The sequence below is a fragment of the Eumetopias jubatus genome, unplaced genomic scaffold (assembly GCF_037043125.1).
Source record: "Eumetopias jubatus isolate StellerSeaLion01/CBP00866 unplaced genomic scaffold, mEumJub1_p1.0 scaffold_6, whole genome shotgun sequence".
In the NCBI taxonomy this organism is placed as follows: domain Eukaryota; kingdom Metazoa; phylum Chordata; class Mammalia; order Carnivora; family Otariidae; genus Eumetopias; species Eumetopias jubatus.
In genome coordinates, this window is record NW_028274812.1 from 123,383,246 (window position 1) to 123,409,943 (window position 26,698).

General features: G+C 38.2%; 1 protein-coding gene across 1 annotated transcript in view; it reads right to left on the reverse strand.

Moving 5' to 3' along the window:
* Positions 1–26,698, reverse strand: part of GMDS (GDP-mannose 4,6-dehydratase) — a 637,538-nt gene that overhangs the window by 91,372 nt on the left and 519,468 nt on the right. The window contains exon 9 of the mRNA XM_088024103.1: positions 3,402–3,498. Coding sequence (XP_087880229.1) covers positions 3,402–3,498 — 97 coding nt within the window. The remainder of the gene's footprint in view (positions 1–3,401; positions 3,499–26,698) is intronic.

A 26,698-nucleotide genomic window follows, 5' to 3' on the forward strand; every position in this document is an offset into this window, starting at 1 on the left:
TGTGCCAGATACTGTGTTAATAAGCGTTTTATATAATTGACTGTTAATTCTTCAACACTTCTTTAAACTTCTTGCCCTTCTATTAATCCCATTTTTAAAGACAAGGAAACAGAGGCACTGAGAAGTTGAGTAACTTGCCTAAGGTCACGCAGCTACTCATTGACTGTTTTTGAACTCAGGCAGTCTGACCCTAGGGCCTGCATGTAAGCACTACACCACTACTTCTCTGCGATCGCAATGCCTGTGTATAAACGGCGGCATATATAGGAAATTACATACAAGATGGGAGTTTTCAGAGGCATGGAACTCAATTGTTAATGTCGCCATCACCAAATACTAGAATTCAGGGGGCAATGGGAGATTTAAAGTCTAATTTCCAGGATCAAGATCTTCACAGAAGCAAAACTCCTAAACATTTAAAGGAGACACAGAGATTTATAGGTAAAGAACCAAAAGAATGTGACTCCATTCAGCTCTAATTGGACGCTAAAGTCCTTAGCTCAGAACAAAAACTTTCAAGACTTTCCATGTTGGTAACAGAAGCAAGATTTAAGGTTTTGTGGTGGCTAAATCAATGAGGACAAAAATTACTGGTGTGTGTGGAAATATGTTCTCTATGGAATCATTGGTGGCCTCTTTTGGGTTAGTGCTGCCCCATGCTGGGTAAAGAGCCTTTTTAAAAACTACCCTGAATCTTATTAAAAACAACAACAACAACAACATAAAGTTCTATGTTCCTTTAATTGCATTAGGATATTGATGTTCTTATTACTTGATGGTATTTTTTCCCCCCTATCAATCATTCTGGAACCATTTCACTCTAAGATTTCGTTTATGCCTTTTGGCTTTGAAGTGCCTTGTGTGCTGAAAATCTTGGTGGGTACATGATTCAGGCTGATCAGGAGATCAGACTTATAAAAGAATTCAAGAAAGAAAGAAAAAAAGCCTCTGTCATTTGCAAGATAGATTTAAGACACTGAAATGGGAAGGATCTAATTAAGACATGGGAGAATTCCATGTCCATCCTACACTGAGTACTGACAAAACTCAGAGAAGCTGGGTGCTTTTCAGGACTCATGCTCAATGACTCTAGATGTGTTGGCCACACCTAAGTGAAAGCTCATTTACAAGTCGGTCTCCAGTTCTGGTCACCTTTCAACTGGGAGAGTACTATCCCCCTAAGGCAATTCAACATGAGTCTGTCAAGCTGGCCCAAGTTTTGGGAAAACTCGTTGTTCTGAGCAATGAGGTTGAAAGTTTAGTCTCACCATACAAGAAAAGCCTGTCCAACAGAATACTAAGTTGAAGTAGGTTGAACGAAAATAACGCAGCCTAAAGGCTTAGAAAGATGAAATGCAGTTAGAAATCCCAAATCAAGCCAGGAATTCCGAATCAAAAGGGAATCTGGGGTGAGAGCTCCAGCAGTGAAAAACTAAAGCAAGCATATGCAATAAGATGCCGCGCTGACGTTCAAACAACATCAGTGTAAACAGAATTGCAGAGCAGGTATGATGATGGCATTTGCATGAATAAAAGAAATGAGAGGAGGGATGCAGTGTTGGGGCAGGAAAGAGGGGTCGATACAGACTCCAAGAACCGTCTTGTTAGTCCAAGGGTCCTTTTCCTGTTCAGCAAATTCTTTTGTTCCGTGCCCTTATCAATCCCACACCTTGCCTAAGTAAGAAAGACAGACAAGCCATTCTTAATGACTTCCTAGCTTTTGAAACTATTTTGGTGTTGGAGAGAGAAAGAACCATGTTTAAATTGTTACAAGGATTGAGGTTTCTGTTGGCTCAGTAAATTTTCCACTCTGAGATGACAATGTTTGTCAGTGAGGACAGAAACAAATTTGTCCATTTATGTAATCTGTGCCATGCTGCAGAAAAATGACACCCTTGTGGCACCTCTTTGGGACAGGGGAGCGAAGGCAGGGTGGCTCGGGGGCTCCACAGACAGGCATCCCTGGCTGTGTCAGCAGGAGTGTGCTGGTATCTTCCTCCCCCAGAGACGAAGCACATCCTCTCCCTCGCACACCCACTCGCCAGTAGCACAGGGAGCCATTGTTCACTGTGTGTCAAAGACCCAGCCACACCCTGTGCCAGGACAATGCTCGGACTCTACAGCCCTAGTCTCTGAGCACTGCTGATTTCCTTTCCTTTTTATTTCCCCCTGTGTGGAAGAGTCCACAAAATGAAGTTTTTTCTTTTGTTTAAAACAGGACATTTTAAAGGGTGGTTACTGATGACACACTCACTTTCAGTCTCTCTTCACTGGGGTTTTCCTAGTCTCTGAAACGTTGTACAACAGATAGGAATTTGGTTCAAAGCACAGATAAAATGGGTTCTAATTTCACAGCAAATGTATATTTCATTAGGTAACATCTGAACATTTCTCTCTGAAGATGCTGCTTTCTCTTATCTTTAGATATATTTAACATGTTGGGTTTTGTCACCACAGTGTGAAAGTAGACCACATGAAAATGATTAAGACCAAGCTTGAAATTTTTATACATTTAGGAAAGGAGGATGTTATATCCTAACAACCTATAGGTCATTTCTTAATACAGACAACTTTTGTATTCATCCGCTCATCAGTCAATATTTATGAAGCACCTATGTTTTATAGCCTAAGATATTAAAAGAAAAGTCCTTATCGTCAAAGAATTTGCAGTTTGGTAAAGAGAAGGTCATGTAAACAAATGAGTACAATAACTTATAATAGGTGTTATAGCATAATTATGTATAGTGTATAACGTAGATACAAATGAAGGAGGAGAAATTTTAGTGGTAGCAGTATATTGACCAGAAAAGGATTCATAGACAGGACACTATGTGATCGAAATCTTAAAAAATGTACAGGGTATCCTTTATGGCTTAGGTTTGTGTGAGTGTGTGTGGGTGCCTATGAGTGTGTGTACATGTGTGAGTGCATGTGTGTAAGGAAAGGGAAACCGCCCTCCTGATCTCGAGGTCCTGCCGGTCATGGAGGGCCTTGTAAGTCAGCCATCCTGTCCTGGAGGTATCAGGGATCAGCTATCAAAGCTAATAATGTGAGGAGACCTGCCTTTGATAGAAGTCTCCATTTCTCAAATCAACTATTTCCTTGGCTTAGGAAAGAAGGACGTTATGTTCTAATGATCTATATGTCATTTCTTAATACTTTTGTGTTCATCCACTCATCAGTCAATATTTGTCTTCCTTTATAAAGCAATGGCTTATGTGGTGAGGATAACATCTCAAATTCAATTCACTGTATTCTGGTTTGGGAACTGCTCACTGAAGGATGTCAGAGAACCCAAGGGAAAGCTTTGAAAGCTGGCTGTGGATATTCAGTGAGAACATCTTCCCAGCCAGCCAGCCAGCCAAATGTGGCCATGCCCTGGGTGGCCAGGGAGTCCTTACCACTTCGGTTGGTCGGTAGTATTTGAGATCCACAGTCACGTGAACTTTGCCGGTCTCTTTACATCTGCCCACTTCATTTTCATTCTTTCCTTCCCACCTGTAAAGGAGATAAATACTTAATCAGGCTCTAATTGCTTGGGAGCATTTGTCACATTGTAGTCCCTCGGGAAGGCTCAGCCTTCTCCCTGCAGGAGTGTATAAGCTCATTAACTACAGGAATAAAAGCTGATGTGTAACCACATTATCCGGGCAACAGTGACTTTCAAAGCCTTTCCAGACCTGTTTCGAAAGGGCAGGTTTTATTTTCTTTCTTTTTAAGAAAATCATGATGGGTTCAGAAGTGAGACTTTAGAAATGAACAGATTAGCCAGAATAAGGAATTAGACAACAACTGTCTAATTTCGACAAAATTAGACAACAGGGAGTTCAAAGATCTGTACTCCTTTAGACTACTCTTGATAACTATCAATTATTATGAATTAATTAATGTCTTCTGTGTCCCCTTTATTTTTTTTTATTTTGTAGTTATGTTTTAGGGATATTTATTGTAACTTCAATGCATTCCAGTTTGGAATAAGTTTCACACCCTAAATTAACCATTCATCTCATCTTTGTATTATATATAAGTTCCCTGGCTCTACCCAGTCAGCAGTAGGCCTCATTAATAAATCTCAGATGATTAAACCTCCAAAAAGTTTATGCCTGTTAAAAGAGTGTGTATTAGCATCTCTGATTCAGCTACAATGTTCTTTGGACTTAGGTTTTTCTTCCTTAAACATCCACAGTTGGAAAGAGTACCCCCCTCAAGTCTATATGGTGAATTGTGCAGCATATGCTCATAAGCTTCAAGACCAGCTTGCTGGGATTCCATTTTATATTCTCATTTTTAAAGAAATGAAGGTACTGTTAACCTCTGGATCTCTACAATCTAATATCCAAGCAACAGATGATACACAATTAAAATTATTTTTACAAATGAATCTTTTCAGGAAAGAAAGAAAAGAAATTACAAAGTAATGTTTGACTTCAATGCTTATTTTAGAACTAGTTTGCTTTATCAGTTGGAAATGAATCCTATGACAACAGGACAATTTTGTGTGCTCCCTGGATCAGAGTCATAGTGGGGATCAAGGGAAAGAACAGAGCATTAAATTAGTTACTTGACTATGTCATTCACATGTGTTATTGAAGATGAACATTAACAGTTGATCATGGTTATACTTTGGACATAGGTTGGGTATTAGAGATATAAACTACCCTTATAAGCTTTATTCCCCCAAAATCATCTGAATGTTCTAGCCTCAGTTACTCTTTTATAGCAGAGGGATAATATTTCATTGTTGGAAAAAATCAGTTTAGAAGTACACTGAATTGGTCAATGGACTCAAGGCAAATACGAAGAACATCCCATAACACACAAAGAATTAACAGTGTACATTGAACAATGTAGAACTGTATAACTGGCATTTTTCTATGACTTTTATATTAATTAGTTGCCTCAAAAAGGGTGTTTGGTAATTTACTTATTTGGTTTAATTTCTTACTATTGATTAGACTAATTTGGCAGGATGAGAGCTATGTTTTTGGAAAAATCACCTGGAAATGGTATGTGGATGCTTTAGAGCACACAGACTAAAAATACTGTAAAATTAGAAAACCTAAATGGTGATAAACCCTGTACATCTCTTTTTTAAAAAGATTTATTTATTTTTAGAGAGAGAGAGAAAGAGGGTCTGAGCGTGTAAGAGCAGGGGAGGGGTATGGGGAGGGGCAGAGGGAGAGAGAGAAAGTCTCCAGCAGGCTCCCCGCTAAGCATGGAGACCCACGGGGGGCTCGATCTCACGACTCAATCCCACGACCCTGAGATCATGACCTGAGCCAAAATCAAGAGTCAGACACTCAACCAACTGAGCCACCCAGGCGCCCCATCCTTGTACATCTCTTAAGGAAAAGACCAAATCCTGGCAAATATCTACAGTAAGGGAAAATAACTGGTAAAATCATTTTTTTTTTTTTAAATTACCTATCTAATTCCGAAGTTAATAGTTTAAGTGGAGGCTTCTCTTTGGTTAGGCTTTCAGTAAATGAAAGGATATTTGTACCTCATAAGCATCTTTGTATTTTTGTTCCTATTTTATACTCATCCAAGAGAAACCAGTTCAGCCTATGTCTTCCTGACAGTTATCTCCCACTAAGCCAAAAGGGTTAACAAAATTACTGCTCATGGTTTTGCTGTTTTCCCCCAAGGCAGCTAGGCATGTAATCTATCACGGGTCAGGCTGACTCGTGTGCACACGTACATATTGGTAACACTGTCCTTCTTATTGATAAATCTACTCAGATGTCACAGACTTGAGAACTGGAGATTCAAATCTATTTTTAATTGTTTTCTGGAAACCACACATGAACACACACACATTTAAGTTGCTGAAGGCCTGGTAAAGACCTGGAGAGCTTTGCCTGACTGGGGAGGGAGCGCGCGGGGCAGGAAAGGAATGAGGCAGAGCCAGCTCTAGAGCAGGGGCTGACAAACTGTTTCGGTGAAGAAGCAGAAAGTAAATATTTTAGGCTTTACAGACACACACAGTCTCTGTTACATATTCCTCCCTTTTCTCCTCCCCCTTGTTTTGTTCCTCCTCCTTTTCTTCCTCATCATTTTTTTTTAAACTACCCTTTAAAAACTGTAAAAACATCCTTACAGGACAGTAGAAAACAGGTGGGGTTTTGGCCTATAGGCCATGGGTTGCTCACCCCTGCTTTAGGGGATGAGTTAATGGTATATCCTCACCCTCAACTAAAAGAAAACATTTAATTCCCTTTCATACCAACCAGTTGCATTGCTGGACCAGCTTGAATTTTCCTGTTTACCACTGATTCCCTTTGACTGCTCTGCAGCCATATGCTAACCTCTGGGATCGGTAAAGAGTAGCTGAAATGGGAAAAGACTGATGGAAGGAATCTGCAAGTTAGATTTGAGTTTGATGCCGCTTGGGCACCTGTGGGGACGAGCTGTGGGCACACAGGCCTTCTTGGTCTCTGTCTGAATACTGTCTGCTGGGCGGCCATCTTGCAAATGCTGTCTACAGTCCAAACCATCTGTAGGGGCACAGCATTGCCCCTACAATTAATCTAGTTGCATTGAATGATCAGCTGTAACCAGGAAATGGCTCAAAGCAGAACGGAGTTGGCAAAAAACACTTTGCAATTTGCACTAGGTCTGCATGAGGGCAGTAAGCAAAAGTTTCGGCCAAGGGCCAAAAAACTTTCAGTTACAACAATACACAAAACACTTGTATTAACAAGTAAAAGGTAACAGCTAACTTGTCCTAACAAGCAATGTTGTGACTCAAGGCAGAACTGGGATGTTAAGAAAGGAAGGTGGCTTGACAGGGAGTCAAGGATTCAGCTAATTAACAGGAATTGTTACCCTCCAATTTAGATCAGCAGCTCTCTGAGCAGAGGCCCTGTATAATCCAATTTTAAAAATACATTGTTGGTTCCTGATAAGCATTAAATTGCAATAGAAAGCATTCAAGAATAATGGAATCAAGCACAATAAGGCAAGATGAGGTGCTATTAAAATCTACTCCATTAGGGATTCCTTTAACGAACAATAAAAGCAAAGTCAGCTGTATAAAGTTTAGGAGACAGAGCTAAAGTAAGGGAGGGGACGATGGACTCCTTATAGCAACCTCAATATCACCAAAGCACTCAGGAATTATTTTTAAAACTACTATTTTATTAGGACACAGATATGGAAATAGGGGGCTGCCAGAGGCTACAATTTAGAAAATGACATAAATTTGTCCTAGAAGAATTATTAGGTTCTGGACAAAGGTGGTGGTTTGTACACTTTTGCTCCTTCCCCAGACCCCTTTCAAGAGGGGAATGAACTCACAAGGGCTAAAAGAACAAGAAAGAGACAAGAGAAACCAAATTCTGGAAGCTGGAAAGCCAGATGGATGAGTGTTAAAGGACTTAACAGAAGCCCTAGAAAACAGACTCCTAAGCCAGCAGTGGGGAAGCTGAGAATGAACCCAATTTACACTTGCAGAAGCCCTCAGATGTCAGGAAGTGAGGGCGGATTACTTACGACTCTCCCTGAGAAGCAGTGTGTTGCCTAGTCCCCTCCCAGATTCCACATCACTTGGCAACTGCCTCACCCTCCCTGGAGAACAAGGTCCCAGGACTGAAGGTCACTGGGCTTGCGAAGGGTGGGGTCACCATGCTGAAAAGAAGGAAAAATTCAGGGAAGTCTGTGTGCTGAATGCAGAGACTCCCCAGGGCTCTGGCAGTCAGGCGTATCTCCTTCCAGGCAGGAGATTCTCCTCTGGGCATCAGAGATTCTCCAACTAAATGGTCCTGTTACATCTCCCTATCGTGACACAGTCAGCAAGCTCTAACCATCTTCTCAAAAACTCCCAATTAGCCTCTTAGGCTCCCCCTTCAAAAAGAAAAATTATTTTACTTTTTTAATTTGAAGAGCTATTTATTTATCTATCTATTTATTTATTTAGTTTCAGGGGTAGAATTTAGTGATTCATCAGTTGCAAATAACACCAGTGCTCATTACATCAAATGCCCTCCTTAATGCCCATCACCCAGTTACCCCAACCCCCTCCCACCACCGCCTCCAGCAACCCTCAGTTTGTTTTCTAGTTGAGTCTCTTATGGTTTGCCTCCTTCTCTATTGTCATCTTCTTATCTTTTTCCTTCCCTTCTATGATCATCTGTTTTGTTTCTTAAATTCCACATATGAGTGAAATCATATGATGTTTGTCTTTCTCTGACTTATTTCACATAATACTCTCTAGTTTATCCACATTGTTGCAAATGGTAAGATTTCATTCTTTTTGATGGCTGAGTAATATTCCATTTTGTGTGTTTGTGTATATACACCCATACATATGTATACCACCTCTTCTTTATCCATTCATCCGTCAATGACATCTAGGCTCTTTCCATATTTTGGCAATTGTGGACATTGTTGCTATAAACATTGGGGTGCATGTGCCCCTTCGAATCACTATGTTTGTATCCTTTGGATAAATACCTATCAGTGTAATTTTTGGGTAGTAGGGTAGCTCTATTTTTAACTTTTTGAAGAACCTCCATACCGTTTTCTAGAGTGACTACACTAGTTTGCATTCCCACCAACAGTGTAGAAGGGTTCCCCTTTCTCTGCATCCTCGCCAACGTCTGTTGTTTCCTGTGTTGTTAATTTTAGCCATTCTGACCCATATGAGGTGGCATCTCATTGTGGTTTTGATTTGTATTTCCTTGATGCCGAGTGACGTGGAACATTTTTCATGTGTCTGATGGCCATTTCTATGTCTTCTTTGGAGAAATGTCTGTTCATGTCTTCTGCCCATTTCTTGACTGGATTATTTTTTCTTTGAGTGTTGAGTTAGATAAGTTCTTTATAGATTTTGGATACTAGCCCTTTATCTGATAAGACATTTGCAATTTTTTTCTCCCATTCCGTAGGTTGCCTTTTAGTTTTGTTGACTGTTTCCTTTGCCATGCAAAAGCTTTTTATCTTTTTTTAATAAAGATTTCATAAAAATAAAAAAAGATTTTATTTTTATTTATTTGACAGAGAGAGACAGCGAGAGAGGGAACACAAGCAGGGGGAGAGGGAGAGGGAGAAGCAGGTCTCCCGCTGAGCAGGGAGCCTGATGCGGGGCTCAATCCCAGAACCCTGGGATCATGACCTGAGCCGAAGGCAGACACTTAACGACTGAGCCACCCAGGCGCCCCCAAAAGTTTTTATCTTGATGAAGTCCCAATAGTTCATTTTTGCTTTTGTTTCTCTTGCCTCTGGAAATGTGTCTAGCAAGATATTTCTACAGCAGAGGTCACAGAGGTTGCTGCCTGTGTTCTTTAGGATTCTGATGGATTCCTGTCTCACATTAGGTCTTTCATCCATTCTGAGTTTATTTTTGTGTACGGTGTAAGAAAGTGGTCGAGTTTCATTCTTCTGCATGTGGCTGTCCAATTTTCCCAACACCATTTGTTGAAGAGACTGTCTTTTTTCCATTGGACATTCTTTCCTGCTTTGTCGAAGAGCAGTTGACTATAGAGTTGAGGGTCCATTTCTGTATTCTCTATTCAGTTCCATTGATCTATGTGTCTGTTTTTGTGCCAGTACCATACTGTCTTGATGATGACAGCTTTGTAATACAGCTTGAAGTCCAGAATTGTGATGACTCTGGCTTTGGTTTTCTTTTTCAACATTATTTTGGCTATTTGGGGTCTTTTTTGGTTCCATGCAAATTTTAGAGTTGTTTGTTCCAGCTCTGTGAAAAATGCTGATAAAATTTTGATAGGGATTGCACTGAATGTGTAGATTATTTTGGGTAGCATAGACATTTTAACAATATTTGTTCTTCTAATCCATGAGCATGGAATATTTTTCCACTTCTTTGTGTCATCCTGAATTTCTTTCATAAGTGTTGTACAGTTTTCAGAGTACAGATCTTACACCTCTTTAGTTAGGTTTATTCCTAGGTATCTTATGGCTGGATCAATTCCTTGATTTCTCTTTCTTTTTCTTCACTGTTAATATATAGAAATGCAACTGACTTCTGGCATTGATTTTATATCCTGCGACTGAATTTCTGTATCAGTTCTAGCAATTTTTTGGTGGAGTCTTTTGGGTTTTCTCCAGAGTGTCATGTCGTTTGCAAAGAGTGCAAGTTTGACTTCTTCTTTGCTGATTTGCATGCCTTTTATTTCTTTTTGTTGTCTGACTGCTGAGGCCTAGGACTTCCAGTACTATGTTGAATACAGTGGTGAGAGTGTAGGCCCCCACTTTTAAACATGAGCAGAAAACCAAGGACTACCAGATAGATGTGTGAGGAAAACCACATTTTTGAAAGAGAAATAATAACAAATGAATTGAAAAACAGCAACTTGGGGGAAATAGAACAAACAGGAAAGGTAACTGAAAAATAAAATAAGACAAACAAAACTCATATATTCCACCATTAATATCTTCAGAGATAAGAAAAGATACCGAAGAAACAAAAATAAGATACTATATAACAGAGGACAATCTGAAAAAAAGAAAAGAGATTTGAGAAATTGAAAGAAATTGAAAAGTTAAAAATTCAAGAGAAGATTTTAGAGATAAATTGAGGAAATCTCCCAGAAAGTAGAGCAAAAAGAGGGGATATGAAAAACTAGAAGGAAGATAAGAAAATCAGAAGATGGCCTCAAGAGGTCAGTATAATAGGATTTCCAGAAAAGTACAGGAAAAAAAAAAAAAAATGAAGCAGAGCAGAGCAGAGCAGATAATTAAGTTAAATCAAGAAAATTGATCAGAGCAGAAGAACATGCATTTCCAGACTGAAAGGACACAAGAGAGTGTCCCAAATAATGGATGGGACCCACGTCCCATGAAATTTCAGAAGATTAGGACAAAGAGAAAGACTGACAGACTTCGACAGAGAACACACAGGGACAGGGAGTAAGAATGGCCCTCAGCCTCCCACAGTAACACTGCAAATTAAAAGGTAAGAGGGCAAGGCCTTCAGAATTCTGAGGGAAAAGTATTTCCAACCGAAAAATATAGATCAGCTACCTTCTTAATTCTGAAGACAGAAAAAAGGTATTTTCAGATATACTTGGTCAAAAATATTTGCTTTCCATGCACTATTCTTACTAGATGTCAAGAATTGGAGAATTGAAATGGGTCCATTGGAGTTAGTACCATGCAGGTCTCTGGGAATGGTAGAAAGAGCTGCTCTGATGGTGTGATGGGGCAGAAGGTCGACTAAGGTGTAGTAGAGGGAAGGGAGGGAAGGAAAGAGGTGGCAAGAAGAGGCAACTCTTTGCTATCTTTTGATGGAGCAGGGAAAAGAAAGGAAGAGCAGAGTCTGAAGGGAATGCGTGTTTTCAGGGGTGCATTTTTTAAAGATGTAAGGATTCGAGAATGTCAAGATGTTGATGGGAAGGAGCCATGAAGAACAGCTGAAGGGAGAGATAACTGAGTTTCTTAAGGAGGCAAGATGGCTGAAGCCCCAGGCCAGGGGGAGGGACTGTTCCTGGAAAGGAGTAAGGGGCGACTGGTTAGTGGAACAGGAGAGGAAGACAGAGTATAATTTTTGTGTTCAGGGGACCATTGTTTTAATCACAAAATCTACTCTAATTTCTAAAAGACAACACTAGTGTAAAGGTTGTACCATGTATGAGAACTTAAGTTGTGCACAGAAAGACGACATTGCTATTGAAATGCAGACTCCATTCATGCTGTCTTATTCCATTTTATTTATATTAATAATGGTAATTGTTATTAAACAAGGAGGTTCCAGCTATTACATGCCATTAATGAATAATCAACTATACCAAAAAGTATGAAATTTAAATCCATTACACAGCTGTTCCTGTTACTTGTTAGAGTAATGACTACCTTTATTTTGTGCTTTCCATATCATGGGCCTCTTGTGAATGCCAACAGATGAATCCCCACACCGAGAGTCAGGCAGACAGTATAATCTGCAGTTTACATGTGGAGAGAAAGGAGTTTAGGGGGCTGAACAATTTCAGGAAGGCCATCAGACAACACCTCTATCTCACACAGTTGGAATAAGCAGACGGGTGTGGTGCCCTCTTAAAAGGTCACTGTCATTTTCCTGGGGATGCCCCTCCCAGGCATTATTACCAGTAAGAGTTGTTGATTGGTCAATGTTTTTCTTGCTTTCTTCTTTTTATCAGGATTACTGAGAGACTTAAATTGTACTTTCAAAGTGTCTTTCCTTATGCTTTATCTTTAAGAAATCACGTTGGTATGATTAACTCAATGAAAAAAAGGCTTTGTGTGGTCATGATGTCTAATGAAGGTAGCTCAAGAGATCAAATAGGAAAAAGCCCAGAGATTGTTCTTCTCAGCTGTAAAAATGGCAGTGAAGGGAAGTTCAAATGCGCAGCTAGTTTTTAAGTGAGCCTTGGTGTTTCTATGCTATCTTTGCCTGGATTGCTAACCAGGCTCTAAACCACCTGCTTTATTTTTTATTTATTTTAACTCAGCTGGGGCATCCTGTCTACCCCCAAAGAATGTAGGTGGAGTTTCTTCTGTTTTACAGGAGTAAGCAAAATTAATGGAGGTCTTACTAAGGGGCTGTGGTGAGAAGGTGCAATTTAAGGATGGCGGCTTGAGTTCTGTATGAATCTCAGCCATAGCTTAGGGCCTCTGTCATCTGTACCTCCTCTATTAGCCCAACCTTATCTATCCATCTCCTCTCCTCCCACCTCCTAACAATCTTTGCTGAATACCTATTAAGTGCCTACTAAGAGCACTTACTAAGCTAAGCCAGGTGCGAAAGACACAGGTAAGAGTAAGCTAGATGGGTCTTTGTCATGAAGGGGCTTGAAGCCTTGCTGTCACCATAATATAGTGTATGAATGATGGTAGAAGGTAAAGAGTGCTATTAGAGGACCGGGAGGGCACCTAGCAAGACCTGGTTGAGTGTAGGATGCTGGGCTAGGAAGGATGTCTAAGCTAAGACCTAGAGAATGAGTGGGAAGTGCAGTGAAGCAGAGGGAGTAGTAGGTGTGAGTATCTCTCAATATGCCCCAATGTGGTCAGGCTGGTCCAACCCAGTTTATCAGCTTGCCCATCGCCCACATACAATTTACTAACTCCTGCCTTCATGCCTTTTCTCATTCCATTCCACCCACTTGGAATGCTTTCCCTCTTCTTAACTACCATCCATATCTCCCACTTTGGCCAAGAGCCCGCTTAAATCCACCTTTCTGCAGACATTGCTCCAATTGTGATCATGGTGATACTACTTTAGTACTGATACTCTAAATTTGCACAATACCAACATCTATTTGTGTATATTTGTAAGTAACATGTTCTTATTGTCAGGCAATTAGAGCCTACACTACTCAAAGGCAAGGAAATGTCTTCTGATTCTCTGAGGTGAGTTTCACTTTGAGAGAAAATAAAGTAGAAGAAATGAGCACATTTATTGAGTATCTACTATGTTTTAGGAACTATGCTGGCCACTTAAGTAACTTACAGAGGAAGGAGTGATTTTGAGGAGCGCTTACGGTAGACAAACCAGTCACAGGGGTAAAAGATTCACACCCTACCCTCCATCCACAGGCCTTCCACTTTTTACAGGCCTCCTCACCCCTCATTCTCAAGGCCCAGGGGCCAGAAATCCCACCCACCAGGGAACAATTCCCAATTAGGGGAAGAATATGCATGAGCACAAAATGACTTGTTATCTCAGCCAGGAGGATTTTGGAAATGGGTTTCTTTTTAAATGTATAGAAAACAACCCCAACAACGCACCCTCCTCCAAATACACAAACACCCTGTAATGTTCTTGGAAGAACACATTTGTTGTCATAAGGGTGCCTTCTCAATACAAGTGACCAAATGTGAACTTAATTGCCCAACGCATTACCTGAAATTTTATCAGGATCGCACTTGGTACCGATCTGTTCCTGAGTGTCTTCTACTCACCCACACTGAAATGGATGTGCTATTTTCTAATAAATTCAAAGCAAAACTCACTCAAAATGATATCAAAAACACAAGAGTAAATATTGGTACCAAGTCTAAACATACAGATGGCAACACATTTTCCAAGCTTTTTCAGTGAAAATTACAAGATAATTTCAAAACAATAACAGAATTGGAGAGTGATAACAGATCTTAAAACAGCTAAAATGAGAACACTCCAGATACCGATTGGTGTGTCTGATATGACAGTCCTGTAATAAGGAGGTTAAAGAAAAATTTCAGTTTAGAGAAAATATCTGTAACTTTTCTTTAAGCACATAAAGCACAGCAGGTAAAAACTGTGAGCGGGCAGAAAGCTTTTTATCTTAACTGATGGCACCACTAATCAAGCTCTCCCTCACCTTCTATAGCTAGTTGTTCACCAAACCTTACTGATGCTGTCTTTCTCAGGTCAGCCCACATGCTCCATCTCCACACCCTTGTGTAAAGTAAGGTCCTTATCATCCCTCCTTAGTAGCTCCCGGGGGTAAGAAGCACAGTGGCTTCTCTATAGCTGTCACCACCATGAGCGACTGACCCATGACGAACCTAACTTGGGGAAGTCAGGGTGATAAGGAGCATTCTTGGAAGGCTTTTCTGGACAAGGTGGCTTTTGGATATCCATTTGGGCTCAAGTGAGAAGGTACCATAGAGTAACCTACTATAGGCCAGCTGTTGTAAGCACTGAGGACAATGGTGACTGAGACAGATGCCCGGCCTGTCTCATTCGCTTACAACTGCAGATCTCAAAGGACAGGATGTGCTCAAGGAACTACGAGCGGTGCTATAGGTTAGGGGAGATTTGCTTCTAGTGACAGAGCTTAGAAACAAAACTGCAGTGAAGTGAGTGAAGATTATCTTTGGAAGAGCCTTCAAATCTTGCTTTTTTCATCAGAACTTGGGTTCTTGAGGGCTCAAAAGCCAAGATTTAACTTCTTTGGCTCCCTTGGCATTCTGTTCGGGGCTTCCCTTTCAAAGAGGCATGTGGGCCTGGATCTGGTTTTTCAAGCTGTTTGCTTATGATGTGACTCCACTGTTAGCATGCAACCATCACATTTTAGAGTACTTTTGAAGGATGGAAATGAGTAGGAGGAAAAGTGCAATATAAAGAAAGGGCCTTTTGAGTCAGAAAATACTCAGCTTACACCGTGGTTCTACCCCTCACTTAGCTGGGTAACCTTTGGAGGATACTTAACTTCACTGTGCCTCAGTTTCCTTCTCAGTGAAAACAGTGCCCCCAGCCCTGGAAATAAACTGAGTAAGTGGGTAGCTCAGAGCACACTTTTGGGCTTATACTAAATGATCATTAAATGCTACGTGAACATGCTGTTTTTGTCTGCTTAGCACCATTTTCTGCCTTTCTTCTAGAAATAACATCCCCCTATTGGGGAAGGACCTTGATCCTCTCCCTGTTAGACCAGGGACTTCTATGGGGCTGCCAAGCACAGAATTCTCTCTCCCTAACAACAGGACAGGAACTAGGAACTGGCCCCATACTCTGGCTTCTGTGAATGGTCTGGAGGTTACCATGGGCCCACTGGGGCCAGGCAGATTCCTTCCTCAGGAGTTTTCTACCTGGGTAACTATCGAAAAGGTTCTATTCATCATTCACTGTTAGTCTATGTCCCCAGAAATGCAATCAGTGATGTCCTCTGCCCTAGGGGCATGCTGAGGGAATGAAGGAAGCATTCTAAGAAGCAGAGAGAGCCCTGATAGACTAGCCAGTCCTAGACCCAAGTGTCTCCAAGGATATTTTGAGTTCAGTTTCACTTCCTTAAAAACAAAAAAAATTCTGACTACTAAAAATGCTCATTCACTTGTCTCTCCTTCCTAGTATAAATACTTTCATTATGTTTAAAGCTTTATTAGCATGGATATTTAACACACCAAAAAAAAAAAGAATTTATTTTATATCATCCTTCATAACTTTTAGAGCTCAGTAGAACACCCCTAAAAATAAAATGTCATGTGTGATTCCTTAAGAAAACACGAACACAAAGTGCACATATTTTTACAGATTAAGATGTTAACTTGCCTCCACTGTATAGTGGAGGATATTGATTTCTTCTAAAGTATACATTATTAATAAAGCCTTCAGAGGGTTGTTTAAAAGCAACATGAATTCTATATTTAAAAGGTGCAAAAAACCCCCTCAATCCCAACATAAGTAATCCACAATACATTGTTAAGTCCACAAAAGAATATGGAAAATCTTCTTGAAACATGAAATATCTTCTGTAAAATAGGAAATTGAGGGCAAAAAGATAATCCATATGACAAAATTACACTGCAAAGGTACACATCTAATTTTTGTTTAAATTTTCAACTTGCAACATTGAATGTAAAACAAAAATGGCCGTATCTTTGCCTTCACCTTCTTTAATTTCTCTAACTAATATAAATTAGTTTCCTGCAAAATATTTTTTTATGGAAAACAAATTTATAAGTCAGCTGGCAAGTAAGGAAGAAAATGCAAGTGAATGAAAAATGATTTATCCAAAGTAATTCGAATTAAAATTTTTTGCTCTATATATTAAAATTCAGAAACAAAATTACCTTAAGAATACTAGAAACAAGGATGTTGGTCATGGGTTTAAGGACTTTCATGTACTCTTGGGATTTAAGCAATGTCAAATGCTTTAAAATATAAAATGTTATAGGAAAGCATGTTACATTTTTCCAGAAAGATAAGCTCTTGGACATTCTCCAATTTTCAGGTTATTTTTGACAGATTGCTACTATAATATTTTTGAAGTAAGCAAACTACTTTATAAAGTAAATGATTAGTTCATTTGTAAGAACTTGATTCATCAAGAACTGGTGGGATTGGGTATCTAATGATTAATAAATAAACCAAAGTTCCTTAGTTTCTGAGGTAACTTGTATTACAAAAGCGTAGCATCTCATCTCATATTAGGGCTTGGTTTAGTCAGGGTAGGACCAGAAGCAATTTCCAGAAACTTTGGCTTTATTCTTTGGAGGTTCCAGTCATCTCTTGGTCTACCTCTTTCAAGCCATATGAAGAAAAAGAGGTGTGTATGACTCTTGGGTTTTAGATTTCTTCATCTCATCTTAGCACATTCCTGAATTTAGTAATGGCAGAAATGGAAAGTCCAGAGAACTCTTTTTACCCTAATTTATCAGATGATAAATTCAATCCAATTGCAATTAAATTCAACTGACACTTAAGCAATCTCGTGAATACCAGATGCGAGGGACGGGATAGAAAAAGAAGGAACAAACCAGTTGCAGGTCCTCACTGAACCGTTCTCATGGAAAGCCTTGGAATTTTTAAGTCTTTCATTTTTAAGCAAGTACTCCTTCCCACCTCCAAAAAACCCTAAAGTCAAATCCCCCAATTTCCAAAAATTATTTTTCCATAATTGACCCATTAAAATGTTGATTTATTTACCAAATGCCTGACAGTATGCTGGGCAGAATGAAAGATACAGAAGGGAACTGGAATTAGATTATGCCCTGAAGGAGCCTACCATCTGGTCTACCAGGGAAGGCAGAGTCACAGATGACTAAAAACAAGGTAGAAAGTGATAAGGGATTGGACTCAATGATTATCAAGGTTCATGTCAAACCCGATATTCCATAATTCTCTCAGGCTTTGCTACTCAAAGCGTGCTCCGTGGACCAGCAGCACGGGCATCAGTTGGGATCTTGTTAGAGATTCAGAATCTCAGGCCCTGCCCTGACCTACTGATTCCAAATCTGCATTTTAAAAGAACTCCAAGGGATTCATAGAACGTTAAATTTTGAGAATCTCTGCTCTACAGGAGACAGATTCAGCAAAAAGGTGTCCCAATTCTGATAAATGGCCGATTACTTCTCAGAAGGGGTCAGGAGTTAGAAATGAAGAAGAGATGTCTCATTACATCCATAACCTCTATCCACCTACAAGTGGGCAAGCGTGTTCTTCCCTTGCAGTGGCCTTTCTCTGCTGAGTGTGCTCAGTTCTGTCTGGCCACACCAACATGAAACATTGCTTGACTCCAACATACAATCAGTTGCCTAATGTTACTGTTTCCACATTTTACTTATCCCTTGTTTTCACTGCTGACAAATGTTTTCAATGAATTACCCATTTATTAATCGCAAATACTTATATAGAGCTTCAAAGCATCAAGCACTGTTTTAGGGGCTTCACATATATTTAACCCATTTACTCTTTACGCCATCCCTGTGAGGTAGGTACTCTTATTTTCCCCACTTTACAGTTGGGAAATGGAGACACAGGGATGATAAATGACTCTCTTTGGAAGTTGCGGGGCCGGGATTCAAGCTCAGGGGATACGGCACCTGTACTGTGCCTTTACAACACAATAGTATGCCATGCTGTGTACACATTAAGGACAAATGTCTTAGGAATGAAAGCGAGCAAGTCTGAAATAAAGAAATTAAAACAGCATCCTTGGGAGAAAGAGGTCTGCACTTCTGAAGGGTCTAGAAAAGCACGTTTCCCCAAATTATAATAAAACTATGAGTTACTGAGGTACAATACTCTCCCTGGTCTTCCCAGCTTTGTTCAGATCTCAGTGTGTTTTCTTTGCTCCTTTCTGCCTGGTTTCTGACAGTGTGGACACCGTTCCCAAGAAGGACTTGCTGGCCCGTCGAAGCTCACAGCTGCACGGGGACTGTGAAGCCCAAGGAGCAGCCTTGGCCCTAGCACATGAAATTGCCTGTGGCTTCCCTGCTCTTCTTCCAGCTGAGATTGGTATGCTGATGCATGGGGCCAAAGAAGATCCAGAGGAAGGAAATTGAAAAAAAAAAACAAACAATAGAACATAACTTGCAGACAGCATTCACAAAGCCATCATGATTTTATTATCTAGCCCTGAGAAGGAATTTTATATTTTCAGACAAACTATGAAGAATATGCACTGTAAGCATTCTGTTCCCACAACTCCAGTGGTATGACACAGAAAGACGTGGAGCAGGTCCTGCGCGCTGGGCAGGTAGGTGCGGCCAGTGTGATGCGCAGCCACCCAGAAGACTCATCAAAACGACAAAGTGATTAGCACCTCACATCAATCTCTCTTTTCTGGAAGAATTTGGAAAAAGCTTTTTATTTTACCAAAATGTTATATACCACTCAGGTAATTTTTAATAACCACTAAAAGCTTGATTTGTGGTTAGTCTGCCTTTTGAAACAAAATGAAGGCCACTGCCTGAAATTTGAAATAGATTTTAGTGAAAGCGACTCAACTGCTTTACTGGGCCTTCTCGGAGAAACTGCCAATGGCAAGCACTACTTCTAAAGACAGGGAAGCAGTCAGACATAATAGGTATCTGCTATTCAGGTTTGAATGACAGAAGAACACTTCCCAGTGGGTGATCCACAGAACTCTTGTTTGTGTAAGCTTTTAATATAAACTTAAAAATTAAGCTTGGAAAATGTTGGGTTAAACAAAGTTAAACAGTTTCTTTACTGGCAATTCTCCATGGGGGGTTTATAATATTCAGTATTTTCTAAATGAACTAGACATGGAATGCTTTCATCAACATCTCCTGGAGCAGCATCCTACTTTGTGAGAGACCGTGCTAGGTCAGAAAATAGGCATTCAGCTCATGGGAGTACAGGTCAAAGAATGGCCTGGTGACGAAAACAACATTATCTCCAAGTTGGGAGAATGGCCAAGTCTCATCCACTTTTCAAAAGAGAGTCTTCTTTGGGGATTCATTTGTAATACTACCCTTAATTAAAAAAAAAAAATGGCGTAAGGTGATTTCTCACTAAAAAAGGATACAAGCTCCTCACAGACAATTTGGATACAGAGCAATATATACAGTAGAATTCCAAAGTTGCCTGTAATTCCACAACGTAAAAACTGCCATTGTTAAATTTTTGGCGTGTTTTCTTCTAATCTTTTGTAGGCATAGTTTTAGGGAGTTTAGATCATACAACAGATCTAAACTTGTATCCTCTTTTTAACTTAACATTGTCATAATCATCCTTCATGTTATTCAAAGTCCTCTTAAGGATTATTTTTAATAGTGTGATAACACTTGATTAAATTCACTTAAATATTCCTTGATGATCCTTGTTTTCGATTCCTTTTATTAAAAAATCAACTATATTGAGGTATAATTTACAAATACTAAAATATCTAACAAGTGTATCGTTTGATGAGGTTTGAAAAATGCATACGTTCACGCAGCCACCACACAGTCACGATATGAGACATTTCTACCACCTCAAAAGATTCCCTGTTCTTTTTCCCAGTCACCACCCCAAACTCAGCCCGTCATGCTCAAGCAACCACTGATCGGCTTTCTATCGGTCCACATTATTCCTTCCTAGAATATCAGGAAAATAGAATTGTACAGCATGTACTCTTCTGTGGCTGACTTCTTTCACCAAGCAATTATGCTTAGATTTTAAAATCACTAGATTTTAAGATTCATCCTAGTCCACTCCTTTCTGTAACTAAATAGCATTCCACTGTACAGATGCATAACATTTGTTTATTCATTTACTTGTTGATTGAATGTTAGGAAAGGCAATGCTTTATTAGGAATAAAGCCGTTATACATACTCATGTATAAGTCTCTATGTGGATATACATTTTCATTTTTCTTTGGTAAATGTCGAGGAAAATTGCTGGTCATACGCAAAATATAGATTTGATTTTATAAGAAAGCCAAACTGTTTTCCAAAGTGGTTGTACCATTTATACTTTCATCACTAATGTATGAGAGCTCTAGCTATTTCAACATCCTCGTCAATACCTGGGCAGCGTGGCATTATGGTCATTCTACTGAGGGTGTAGTGGTATTACTTTGTGCTTTTAATGAGCATTTCCCAGTTGACTAGTCTTGTTGAGCATCTTTTCATGTGCTAAATAAGCTATTTGTATATTTTCTTGTGTGAAGTAATCTGTTCAGATACTGAACCCATTTCTTTAATTGAGTCATTTATCTTCTTATTTTTGAGTTATAGGTGATCTTTGCATGTCCAGATAGAAGTCCTTTTTCCTATATAAGTATTACACTTATTTTCTCCCAGACCATGCTTGCCTTTTCATTTTCTTAATGGTCGCTTTCAAAGAGCCCGGGTTTTTAATTGTGATATTCAGTTTGTCAATTTTTTCCTTTTATGGCTCTTGTTTTTGGTGTCCTAAGAAATCCTTGGCTTCACCCCAAATTGATATAAACATTCACTGCAAACACACACAGAAACCAAAAAGCCATAAAGAATAATAAATTGCATTACACGAATCTGTAAAATTTTTGCTACTTGAAAGTCACTGTTGAGAAACTGAAAAGGCAGTCGTGGACTGAGAGAATATATTTGCAAAACATAAAAACTCTTATAACTCAACCTAGTAGAAAAACAACTTAAGATATCTTTGCCTACCTTGAAGTTGCAAAGCCATTCCCCTATGCTTTCATCTAATGGTTTTTTAGTTTTAACTCTTACATTTATAGCTATGATCCTTTTTCTTTCTTTTTTTTTTTTAAAGATTTTATTTATTCATTTGAGACACAGAGATACAGAGAAAGAGCATGAGCCGGGGGCGAGATAGAGGGAGAGGGAGAAGCAGGCTCCCCGCTGAGCCAGGAGCCTGATATGGGGCTCGATCTCAGGACCCTGGGATCAGGACCTGAGCCGAAGGCAGACGCTTAATGACTGAGCCACCCAGGCGCCCCGGCTATGATCCTTTTTCAATTAATTTCTGTGTGGGGTGATTTATGGATTGAGTTTCACTCCCCACCCCATATGGGATGACTATTCATGATTCCAGCACGATTTGTTAAAAAAACTATCCTGCCCCAATTAATTACCTTGACATCTTTGTAAAAATTCAATTGGTGGCACAAGTGTGAGTCTATTTCTGGGCTTTATATTCTGTTTCATTGATCTATAAATCTATCCTTATGTCAATATCATGCAGATTAAGTGTTTAAGGAAGTTTGATCTTCTTTTTCAAAATGATTCTAGATCCTTTGCAGTTCCATATAAATTTTAGAATCAGCCTGTCAATTTTTATCAAAAAAGACTGTGATTTTGATTGGGACTACACTGAATCTATAGATTCATTTGAAGAGAATCTACATCTTATCAACATTGAGTCCTCTAATCCAAGAACACGGTATATCCCTTTATTTATTTAGGGCTATTTTAGTTTCTCTCATCAATGTTTTTTTTCAGGTTGTAGTGTACAAATCTTTCATATAGTTTATTAAATTCATCTCTTAAGTATTTCATATTTTTCCGATTCTATTACAAGTGGTATTGTGCTTTTTAAAAAATTTCAGTTTCCAATTGTTCATTGGCAGTACATAGGAATAAAATTGATTTTTATGTATAGATTTTGTACCTTATGACATTGCTAAATACATCTGTTAGTTTCAGTAGTTGTTTCAATGGCAGAACACTTAAAGTTTTTTATGTACTCCATCATGCTATCAGTGAATAAAGACAGATATACTTCTTCCTTTCATTTATTTTTGTTTTATTTTTGGCTAGGATCTTCAAGACAATTTTGAAAAGGAATAATAAAAGGAGACATCCTTGCCTTGATCCTGATTTTTAGGAGAAAAGCATTCAGTCTGTCAACATTAAGTATGATGTTAATTGTGGGGTATTCTCAGAGGCTATTTATCAACTTGAGGAAATTTCCTTCAGTTCCTGGCGTGTTGAAAGTTATTTTTTCTTTAATAATAAATAGTCATTGAATTTTTTTCAAATGCTTTTTCTGCAACTATTGAAACAAATCACATGGTTTCTCTTTTCTGTTTTTAAAAATATAGTGAATTACATTGATTTTTAAATGTTAAACTCATTTTACATTCCTAGGATAAGTCCCACTTGGTCATGGTATATCAACTTTTTATATATTGTTAGATTAAATTTGCTAATATTAATGATTTTTTGTTTCGATGTTCATGTGGAATACTAGTCTGTACACTTCTTTTCTTGTAAACAGTTTCTGTTTCTAGTATTAGGGTAATGTTGGCCTCATAAAATGAGTTAGGAAGTATTCTCTCTTCTAAGTGTTTATAGGAAGGGTATTATTTTCTTCCTTAAATGCTCAAATGTAAGTTCTCTAACAGAGATAGAACCAAGATTTCTATTTTTTCTTGAGTCAGTTTTGGCAATGTGTCTTTTACAGAATTTGTCCATTCCTCTAGTTTGAAAAGGTCACTGGCAAAAGTTGTTCATAATATATCCTTATTATTCTGTTAATATCTGCAGGATCTGTAGTGATGTTCCTTCCTTTATTTCTAACATATATAATTTGTGTCTTCTCTTTTTTCCCTGATCAGTCTGGATAAAGGTTTATCCAGGTTGGGGTTGCGCTGATTTTCTCCACTGTTTTTCTGCTTTCTATTTCATCAATCTCTGTTCTTACATTTATGATTTCTTCTTTCTGTTTGTTTTGGGTTTAATTTGCTCTTCTTCTGGCTTCTTACAATGGAAGCTTCTTATTAGAATGGATAACTAGTTTGGGATCTTTCTTCTTCTTTTTTTAATACTAGTGTTCAAAGCCACAAACTTCTCTTTAAGCATTGCTTTAGCTGGATCCCACAAATTTTGGCATGCTGTTCCCATTTTCATTTAGTTTAAAATATATTCTAATTTTTCTTGTGATTTCTTTAGCCTGTGACTTATTTAGAAGTGTGTTGTTTATTTAGTTTCCAAATGTTTGGGGATCTTTGTTTTTGTTACTCATTTCTAATTGAATTTCATTTTGGTCAGAAAACATATTCTTGCAATTTTAATACTTTAAAATTTATAAACTTCTTTGTGGCACTGAATATGGTCTATATTGGTGAATGTTACAAGTGCATTTGCATATATATGTTTTCTGCTGCTCTGGGCTAGGTGGGTGGTATGTTCTACAAATGTCATTTGGTCAAATAGATTTATTATGTTGTTTTGGTCTTTTCTATCCTCAAAGATTTTCTGTTTACTTGTTCTGTCAATTATGGAGAGAAGAGTGTTGAAGTACTCAAATATAAGTTTTGTCTATTTTTCCTCAGTTCTGTCAGATTTTGAACTAACGGTAATGGGGTATATATACATTTAAAACTGTTATGTCTTCATGATGAATTGATCCTTTTAAAATTATGAAATGACTCATTCCTTCTAATTAAATGAAGTCTAATTTGTCACATATAAATATAGCCACTCCAGGTCTCTTATGATCAGTGTATTTTTTCTCTTTTCATCTTTTTACTTTTAACCTATATGTTTATATTTAATGCGTGTCTCTTGTAGATGGCATATTGCTTTTTTATCAAGTGCAATAAATCTCCCTTTAGAGCATTTAATGGATGTAATCATCAATACAGTTACTATTTGTTTTATATTTGTCCCAACTGTTATTTGTTCCCATTGTCTCTTCTCCTTCTTTATTTTAGACTAAACACTTTTTAGGATTCCATTTTAACTTCACTATTGCCTTATTGATATTTTTTATTTTGTTTGTAATAGTTTCTCTGGAGTTTGTAGTATGCACTTCAACTTACTGCAGACTATCTCTGAATAATTTTATATCAATTTGCATCTAGTATAAGAATCTTAAAAACAATATAATAATGAAATGCTTCCATCCTACCCCATACTTTATGCAACTGTTGTCATACAATTGATTTATGCATATTAGAAATTTCATTATATATTGTTATGATTTTTACTTGCAACCAATTTTTTTAAAGAGATTTTAAAATGAGGAAAAAAAACTTTTATGTTTTTCCACATACTTACTGTTTCTTTGATCTTCATTCCCCCCTAGAGATCCACACTTTGAATTAGTATCATTTTCCTCTTGTCTAAATGTCTGCTAACCATATACTATTTCAGCCTTTGTTTGTCTGAAAATAGTCTTTAATTCGCCTCCATTTTTGAAAAAGTTTCTCTGGGTATAGAATTCTAGGTTGTAGGTTTCCTTCAGCAGTTTAAAGATGTTACTGCATTGTCTTTTATCTTACATAGTTTTTGATAACAAAACTTTATTTTAATTTGTTCCTCTGTAAATAATTATCTTTTTTCTTTGGCTGCCTTTAAGATTTTCTCTTTAGCATTTATTTTCAGTAATTTGATTATGATGTATCCTGGTGAAATTTTCTTTGTGTTAATCCTGTTTGGTATATATTAAGTCTCTTAAGCATCTGTGATTTTATTGTTTTCACCAAATTTGGGGAAATTTTGGCCAACATTTAATTCTTTCTCTGTGTTCTACTCTCTCTTTCCCCTGGGACTCCAATTACACATGCTATGTTGTTTGATATTGTTCCACAGGTCACTGAGACTCTTTTTGTCTTTTCCTTCTCCAGTCTTTTTTTTTTTCTATGTTTCATCTTGGATCATTTCTATTATTATACTTCTATATACTTATAGTTCAACAATCCTTTCTTCTGCAGCATCTAATCTGTTCTTGATGCCAACAGTGAATTTTTCATTTCAGATATTTAATTTTCCATCTCTAGAAACTCCATCTAGCTATTTTTAAATATATATTTCCCTCTCTTCTCACTAAACCCATTTTTTTAAAGAGTTGAGCATAGTTATAATAGTTTTTTAATATCCCTGAGTGCTTATAACATCATCCCTATTATTCCTCAGACTGTTTTTACTAATTGATTTTTCTCTTGGTTATAGGTCATGTTTTCCTACTTCTTGACACTCTAATTTTTTATTGAATCCTGAATGTTAAGAATTTTATGTTGTTGAGTCTAAATTTTACAGTCTTCTTTTGAAGAACGTTGGGCTTTGTTATGGTAGGGATTTGTTCCTTGTGTCCAGTTTGATCCTTTTGAAGTTTGTACTTAAACTTTGTTAGCCTAAGTCTGGAGTAGCCATTATTTTCAGGATTAGCCACAATACTGAGACATAGCCCTCTAGAATCTGTATTACTTCTCTGAGTGGTGAATAAGGTCTCTCCATTGAGGCTGGCTGAAATGCAAATGCCTCCCAGACTTGAGTAAGCTCTGAGGAATGTCCATTTCCCAGGTAGTTCTTCATCTAAGCTTATGGAATTTCTTCTAGTACTTCTACATCTTATTATTCAATACAAACTGAATGGGGTCCTTATGCAGATTTCTGGAGTTCTTTTTTCTTTGTAGAGCCCACCTTTCTAGAACTCTGCCCCTTAATGTTAGGTGCCTCAGACTCTCTAAATTCTGACCTCTACCTCCTCAACTCAGCAAAAACAGTTGTTTTCTATTGGAGTGCCTCTTTCATGTTCCGTGGTTGAGACTGTGCCTCCAGGAAGAGGCCCAGAGTGATTGCAGGGCTCACCTCATTTGTTTCTTTTCAATCAGGGATCACATACCTGCACTACCTATTGCCAATGTCTAAAACAATTATTTCATATGTTTTATGTAGTTTAATTTTTTTAAAGATAGAAGGTTTAATCTGATTTTTATCATTCTATCATAGCTCAAAGTAGAAGTCCTTTCTTAAATTTCAAAAATGAATCTTGGAAAACAGTTTGGCAGCTCCTCAAAAAGTTAAACATAATCATATGACCCAGGAATTCTACTACTAAGAATATATTCAAAAGAATTGAAAGGAAGGACTCAAATGAATATTTGTATATCCATGTTCACAGTAGCATGATTTGCAATAGCCGAACTTTGGAAGGGACACAGTGTGCAACAAAAGATGAGTGGATAAACAAAATGTAGCATATACATATAATGGAATATTATTCAACCTTAAAAAGGAATGAAATGCTGAGACAGGCTACAACATGGATCAATCCTGAACATATTAAGTTTTGTGAAATAAGCCAAACACTAAGGACAGACACTGTATGAT